This window comes from Monopterus albus, unplaced genomic scaffold (assembly GCF_001952655.1).
Source record: "Monopterus albus unplaced genomic scaffold, M_albus_1.0 scaffold260.1, whole genome shotgun sequence".
Lineage (NCBI taxonomy): Eukaryota > Metazoa > Chordata > Actinopteri > Synbranchiformes > Synbranchidae > Monopterus > Monopterus albus.
The window spans coordinates 407,318-415,805 of NW_018128140.1; the positions used below are offsets into that span (position 1 = coordinate 407,318).

The window sequence follows — 8,488 nt, forward strand, 5'->3', positions numbered from 1 at the left end:
CTGTTCACAAATGCTCTCCATCCAACCTCACTGAGCTCGAGCTGTTTTGCAAGGAGGAATGGGCAAAATTTAAGTCTCTTGATGTGCAAAACTGATAGAGACATACCCCAAGTGACTTACAGCTGTAATCGCAGCAAAAGGTGGTGCTACAAAGTATTAACTTAAGGGGGCTGAATAATTTTGCACGCCCAATTTTTCAGTTTTTTATTTGTTAAAAAAGTTTGAAATATCCAATAAATTTCGTTCCACTTCATGATTGTGTCCCACGTGTTGTTGATTCTTCACAAAAAATTACAGTTTTATATCTTTATGTTTGAAGCCTGGAATGTGGCAAAAGGTCGCAAAGTTCAAGGGGGCCGAATACTTTCGCAAGGCACTGTATATGTAGTAGTTTTTATATACAGTTCAAAAGTGCCGCTCCACATTTCCCTTATTTAGAATAGTGATGGTAGCTTGGCAGATCAAGCAAACGCACTTCGAATATGACATCGTGAAAAAAAAGTCCCCCTCCCATCCTGCATAAAAGTGGTAAATTTTCGGTTTCTTACTTGATTCAGCTCCCCAACTCATTTTATACCCTTTCTTTGGTAGAAATAAATTGGAAGGCTGACAAAGTAGTTAGCTCACTGGAGTTTTCCAGTAGCTTGTGCGGTTGACTGCGCATGCTTGGTGATTCGTGTGTCAGAAAATACTAGATCTCAGACTGGCTGCACTGCATGTCAATCAAGTGTCAAATGCCATAGGCAGGAAGGATGATAGGCTAACAAATTTTTTTTTGAATGGCACACGATCCTCTACTACTGCCTTTGCTATCGATGTATTGGGCACCCCTGTCCTGTTCACCCCTGACTGTGTCGCCTCCCACAAGGATAGCATCATCCTAAAGGTCGCGGACAACACTGCAGTGATAGGTCGCATCACTGGTGGGGATGATGCAACCTACAGGAGGGAGGTGGCCGGTCTGGTGTCATGGTGCGAGGACAATAATCTCACCCTCAACACGGACAAGATGAAGGAGATGATAGTGGACATGAGGAAGGAAAGGAGATCTCATCAGCCACTGTTCATCCAGGGGCTCAAAGTGGAGAGGGTGAGCAGCTTCAAATACCTGGGTGTCCACATCAGTGAGGACCTCACTTGGACACTTAACACCACACAGTTGGTCAAGCAGGCCTCACAGTGACTGTACTTCCTGAGGAGGCTGAGGAGATTTGGCATGTCACCTAGGATCCTCAGCACCTTCTACAGCTGCATAGTCAAGAGCATCCTGAGTAGATGCATCACCATTTGGTACGGCAGCACTACTGCTATGGACCGCAGGTGCCTGCTGAGAAGATCACCAGGACTTCACTGCCCTCTCTGCCGAGCACCTATCACCACAGAGTGCGCAGGAAAGCTGCCTCCATCCTCAAGGACCCCACGCCAAGCATGGACTGTTCACACCTCAACCCTCGGGCCGGAGGTACAGGAGTGTGAAATGCAGGACCTCTAGACTGAAAAACTTTCTTTCCAACTGCCATCATACTTCTAAACAGGTGACTCAGGAACTGCCTCATGCATCTCGACCTGCACTGTTTACACACTAAGTTTGCACATGCATAATTGCACACTCACTACTGACTATTTGCACACACAGCTCCCACGTAGCATACATTCTCTCTTCACTACACTGTGTTCTTGTTGTATTTTTCATTATGTTTCTTTCATTGGCTGTTTTAAAATGCCTTAGATTTTGTGTTACTTATTCATCTACTTTGTATTTCATTTGTATTTTGTGGCATTCATGTGGACGGCAAAGTAAGAATTTGTCATTGCTGCTGAGATCTAAGGGAATGTTAAGCTCAACAGCACTGTGGCTCTTTGTCAGCCTGGCTACAGTGCTGAAAATAAACCTGGGGTTGTTCTTATTTTCTTTTATTAGTGATGAATAATACACAGTTCAGGCACTACAAAGGGCTTTATTATATATATTATTAAACTATCTTTTCAGGCTAGAAAAAACTCTTCTGACTTAGTGGAGTGCCACCTCCTTTCTAGTTTTTTGTGATGCCTGCTTTAGGGAGTGGAGCTGCAAGCTGTACCATGGGGCTTCCTCTGTTTCACTGCCTTCTTTTTCAGAGGGGCAACGGTATCAAGTGTTGTACGTAGGGAGGCTACAGTACTATCAAGATTATTGACTTGAGTGGGAGTAAAGTTAAGGTGGCCACCCTCCATTATGTTGGCACATGGAACTGAAGTAAATAATGATAGAATCATTTCCTTAAATGTGGTAACAGGATTGTCAGATAGACATCTACTGTAGTGGAATTGTTTCCCACATAGTGTATAATTCAGTGATGTAAATGCAAAGGTTATTAGAAAATGGTCAGACAGAAGAGGGTTTTGAGGAAAAACTATTAAGTGTTCAGTTTTGATGTCATATGTCAGAACAAGATCAAGGGTGTGATTAAAACAGTGAGTGGGTTTATTTAGAAAAGCCAATTGAGTCCAATAATGAATAGAATGCACTGTTGAGGTTGTCATTGTCAGCATCTACATGAATATTAAATTCACCCACTATGATGATTTTATCTGTACTAAGCACTAAATCAGACAGGAAGTCTGAGAATTCAGTTAAAAACTCATAATAAGGGGCAGGTGGATGGTATACAGTCACAAGTAGAACTGGCTTTTGAGTTTTCCAGTTTGGGTGTGAGAGACTCAGAGTGAGACTTTCAAATGAGTTATAACTATGTTTAGGTCCAGGGTTGATTAATAGGCTTGTGTCAAAGATCGCTGCCACGCAACCACCTCGGCCTGTGTTTCGAGGGATGTGACAGTTACTGTGACCAGGTGGAGTGTATTCGTTTAGATTGACATATTCTTCCAACTGTAACCAGGTTTCAGTAAGATACAATAAATCAGTGTGATGTTCACTTATCAAGTCATTCACTAACAGAGATTTATTTATATTATGTATTTATATTATAGTTATATTTAATAGTTCACATTTGATTATCCTGTTATTTTGTTCCGTCATTTTAATTAGGTTCTTATGAATAACTCCTCTTGAGCTGATTTTTTATATATATATAATTTAGGTGGTCGGGGGGCAGACACAGTTTCTGTTGGGTACTGGGCTGTTTTGGGAGGGTAGCAGCTGCCAAGAGCCTGCAGAGAGGCGTGTAAGACCCTGTGCGCTGGTGTCAACTGTGGGTTGTCATAATTTAGGTTGACAAATAAACTCATCCAGATTTCTAGATCCGATCCTCTCCTCTCCTCTCTCTCCATGCATCTATATACCACCATTACACATGATTAACTTTTTGTCTCCTCTCTCCCGTAGTGTGTCCTCTCTCTCTCCCTGTACCTTTCTGCAGGTTTCCCTGGATCTGGAGCTCTATGTTTCTGATGAGCAGTCACCAGCCACATCAATCTGCCCAGTGCTTGATTGTTTGTTGTGTCCTGTTGCTTTTCTTCTTTTCTCTCTCCTCTGGTCAAGGCAGAAGGCCGCCCACCAAGAGTCGGGGTCTGTCGGAGGTTTCTTTCTTTAAAGGGAGTTTTTATTCTCCACTGTCGCCAAGTGCTTGCGCAAGGGGGATTTGTTGGGTTTTCCCTCTGTAATAATAATATATTGGGTTTTCTCTCTGTAATAATAGTGATAACAGTAAGGTCTAGACCTTACTTTGTAAAGTGTCCTGACATGACATTTGTTGTGATTTGGTGCTATATAAATAAAATTTGAATTTTGAATTTAGATATAAGAGCTGCATTATCCAAAGTGGGATGGATGCTGTCTCTGCTAATCAGACCAGGTTTTCCCCAAAATGTTTTCCAATTTTCTATGAAGTCCACACTACTGTGTTCTACTATTATTATTATTATTATTATTATTGTTGTTGTTGTTGTTGTTGTTAATACCTCTACCAACAGTGGGGATTATGTTTTTGCTGGTGTTAGTTGGTTTGTTTGTGAGTGTTTGTTGTTGTTAAAAGCATAAAGTAATGAACAGATATTAATGATATTTTTTAGAGAGGTAGGGTATGGTCTACAAAGCAGTTGACTAGATGCCGTTACTGATCCGTCACATAATTTGGATACAGAATTTTTCTAAAAGATTGTTCACCATTGTGAGTGCTGCTGAAGTTGAGTGTATGTGAGCCCCCTTGTGGTAATGGTGTGTGGCTGCTGAGCACTGCACTGAAGACAGTGCAGCTAATAAGTGTAGTGTGACTTGTGTGCAGCTCTGAAGAACTGTAAGCGCACATTGTTATGTCAGTCTGCATGGGACATTTATTTAGACATTTGTAGCATTTACTATTCACTCATATCAATGTACTATGTAAAGCTAATCTGTTTACGGTGTGGCATGTTCATGTTGCTAAAGCTAGCTGACATGCTACAATCTAGGGGATATTTCAGAAAGCATGGTAAATTTGTTCGAGGTGAAATAAGGGAAACTCTGGCTTTCAGAAATGGAGATCTACTCTATGTAGTGACAGCTGGCTGATGGCAGAGATTTTGAGCCAGGGTCAAAGCTGTTAACATTTTCATCTTTAGGAGTGGTGTTATGTCATTTTATTACATTGACATTTTTTCAGGTGGCCAAGTGACCACTTATAGGAATATGTGGTGAGTCTGTCTAAGAAGTACCAATTTACAATTTGTTTCAACATTTTTGAAAATGTGAGTTCTTGTTATACCTGACCAAGCCAGCTCTCCTAGCAGGCAGCTATCTACATCATCAGCGCACAGTAGTGTGTCAGTGAGGTGTTCTAGCTGCACATGATAGCTGCATTTCCACTGTTGGAACCTAACCAGCAGTACACCCACAGCAGTGGGAACATGCTTCAACTTGGGGGGTTCTTTGGGAATGGTGAGCTTTTTTTGTAGGGATGAGGTTTTAGACCACCCTAATGTATGTATGTATTAATAATTACCTGCACACCATTGTTAAAATTAGGAACATCCTGTCTCAAAGTAGTGCTGAAAAACTGGTACATGCATTTGTTACTTCCAGGCTGGACTACTTTATCTCTTTACTATCAGGATGTCCCAATAATTCCCTAAAAAGCCTCCAATTAATCCAAAATGCTGCAGCCAGAGTACTGACAGGAACTAGCAAGAGAGATCATATTTCTCCCATATTAGCTTCTCTCCACTGGCTCCCTGTAAAATAGATGTTAAAATCCTTCTCCTAACATACAAAGCCCTTATTGACAAGGCTTCATTGTATTTTTTAAGACCTCCTAGTGCCTTATCATCCCAACAGAGCACTTTGCTCTCGGAGAGTGCTCTGCTACTTGTGTAGCAATGTTCAAAAAAATTGACTTGAATTGCTCCAAACCAGCACGACCAGCGTCCAGACTCCCAGGATCATCCTTTCTCCTGTCTTCATATGTAAAATCCAGAATAGAATTTAAAATCCTTCTCCTAACATACAAAGCTCTTAATGACAAGGCTCCATCGTATCTTAAAGACCTTGCAGAGCCTTATCATCCTAATAGAACACTTTGCTCTCAGAGTGCAGGTTTACTTGTGGTTCCTAGAGTCTATAGAAGTAGAATGGGAGGCAAAGCCTTTAGCTATCAAGCTCTTCTCCCCTGGAACCAACTCCCAGTCTCAGTTCAGGAGGCGGACACCCTCTCTACCTTTAAGGTTAGACTTAAGATTTTCCTTTTTGATAAAGCTGGCTCAGGTGACTATGAGCCTTCCCTTAGTTATGGTGCTATAGGCCTAGGCTGCTGAGGGGCCCCATGATGCTCTGTGTTTCTCTGCTCTTCTCACTCTCCATTCATTTTTATGCCACATTGTATTTCATTAACCTTGTGTCTCCTAGTTTGTTTTTCTCTCTACCGGTAACTTTCTGCAAATACCACTGGCTTCAGAGCTATGTATTTCTGGTTTCTCAAATGTTTGTTTTATTTGTTGTTACTTGATGCTTTTCTTTTTTCTCTCCTCTATCCACTCACCCGAGCCAGTCAAGGCAGATGCCTGCTCACAAACAGCCTAGTTATGTTGTAGATTTGTTCCATTAAAAGGAGTTTTTTCTTTCCAGGTTTGCTATTTGTTAGGTTTTTCTTTGTAATATCTTAAGGTCTAGGCCTTACTATGTAAAGTGCCCTGAGATGATTTTTGTTGTGATTTGGTGCTATACAAATAAAATTGCATTGAAGTGAATAGAACTAGCTGTCCAGTAGCAGCACAGCTAACCTGGGTCTTAGCTTAGCCGGAATAATTGTTTTTAAAATACCACCAAACCTACTGATTTGTTCAGTAGGTTTAGCAAAGCCTCAAAACTTACAGTTAAAATGGGACCATTCAACCAGTGAACAAATAGACAGCAGCTGATTTGTGGTATTTTAATAGATGGCTACAGAGAGTATATGTTTTACTCAGGATGCCAGAACAATCAGAGTACTTAAAAATTACACATACATTTTTTGTGTGATCTGATAAAATACATGTGAACACTTCCTGTGTAAATTTTCATTTAGATTCAAATGTCATAGCACTGTGTGAGCTGTATCTGTTAAAGGCTAACCATAACAGTCGTATTATATTTATTAAAATCCCAAAATGTTCATACTGTACTGTGCAGCGTGGCAAAAGATGATTTACTGTAAAATGTAGTCTTTGTATCATCTCGAGAGGTCAGTTTAATAAAAATGTGCTGACTCCATGTTTTCTCTGCTCATAGCTCTGTCAACAGGGACATCTCTGTCCATACCTCTGAACATGCATGCTCCCTCTACCAAGTCTTCATGGAGGCAAACACCAAGCATGATAAGTGCACAAACTCAGCTACTACAACAGCATCAGAGCAGCAACAGGATCCCAGACCAGCAGCAGCAGAGCATTCCCTCTACTCAGGGCATGTTGTCCTCCACTACAGCTTCTGACACCAACAGTGACAGTAGTGATAAAGCATATGTCCCTTCTATCAGCACAACAAGCAGAACAATGTCTCTCAAACAACCTCTCAGAGGATCCCTACCAGCACTGGCCAGCACTGAGGGGGCCGTTGCTGCACATCATCAAGCAAGGTTTCTGGCTCTCCACAATAAAAGCCAGGTTGCCAGCATCATGCCCAGTGAGCATCGCAGGAAGAACTACATATGCCGAGCTTGTGGCAAGGCTTTTTCTGGTCTGTCTAACCTGGAAGCACACAAGAGAGTCCACACAGGGGAGAAACCCTTCCGCTGTGACACTTGTGGGAAACATTTCTCCGAGGCCGGAAACCTGAAGAAACACCAGAGAGTTCACACTGGGGAGAAACCCTTCAACTGTGACCAGTGTGGGAAGAGGTTCGCCTGGATCTGCAACCTGAGGACACACCAGCAGTCTGCCACAGGCTGTGGACCACAGGCCAGAGGAGAACTAGAACTGTGATTACACACAGTGGACTGTGGGTGACAGGACAGCTTATGCCACTAGTATCTGATTCAGTATTTGATTTGACACAGGCACATGGCAATTTATTCAAACAGTGGTACAACAACAATATAGAGTGTTCTCACTTATTTTGTCTTTCATTCTGTACTTTCCTGATGTTTTATCTTTGATATATGATGAAATATTGTATGACTAATAGCTCTCAGTTAAAGGATAACACCAGTGTTTATTGTGCTTTCGCTAAACAGCTACTACTGACATCAGTACTGACTGTTTAACAAAGTATGTTTTGTTGCTTTAGAGTTTTGGATGCGCTATTATAGATAGCTACTTTGATTTAATGGAGACTGATTTGAGAGTTGGCAATGCAACATTAAGCCACTTAGAGACACTTGGACTTGTATGAGTTTTTTTTTTTTTTTTTACTCAAGCAGGTTTCAAGTTTCTGGAAGCTTATTTTCATGCTATAAAGAAATAAACATAAGCTAAAGCTGGCTGAATGTTAGAGAACACACAGTAAAAATCCCAGCAGACTGTGCTATGCTTTGGGAAGTTGTTGCACTCATTTGTATGCTAAATGGCCTAAAAGGTTGTCTAGTCTTCATCCAAGTTGTTCTTAGGTGTGAACAGAAATATTGTAGTGAATCAGTGACACTAACATATCTGAACTACACAGTTATTTGCAGAATAATAATGCAGAGGTTTGTGACATAATTTCCCAGCAAACATTTACTGCTACAGGTTTTGTGCCAGCACCAGTAAAGTTTCCAAATGGAAACAAACTACATTCTGTAAGTTTAAAAAATACAATCTTGCTGCACATTTAAATAACACAGGGGCCATGACTCTTTGGCATTTTTCTGCTGAGTATGAAGAATACATGTATAGTACTGTGAAAATGAAAAGTCTTAATGATGCCAGCCAAAATCTTGTCATTATGAATATTAAAAAAATGTTTTTTAAACTGTCCAGATTTCATTGTAGTGTGTTTTGTTACACAGGTGCTCACAAATGTATATGGAGGTACAGTTTATTGAGGACAAAACACTGGAGAGAGCACAAAAATTCAGAGAATTGTTTAGTACGTAAGTCAACAGATAATGCATAGATACAG

General features: G+C 40.9%; 1 protein-coding gene across 1 annotated transcript in view; it reads left to right on the forward strand.

The window, feature by feature from the left end:
* The window catches only part of LOC109972532 (Krueppel-like factor 5), a 52,134-nt gene extending 44,351 nt beyond the window's left edge, over positions 1-7,783 (forward strand). The window contains exon 8 of the mRNA XM_020621464.1: positions 6,680-7,783. Within this exon, the coding sequence (XP_020477120.1) occupies positions 6,680-7,371 (692 nt within the window). The 3' untranslated portion in view covers positions 7,372-7,783. The remainder of the gene's footprint in view (positions 1-6,679) is intronic.
* Positions 7,784-8,488: the final 705 nt, after the last annotated feature.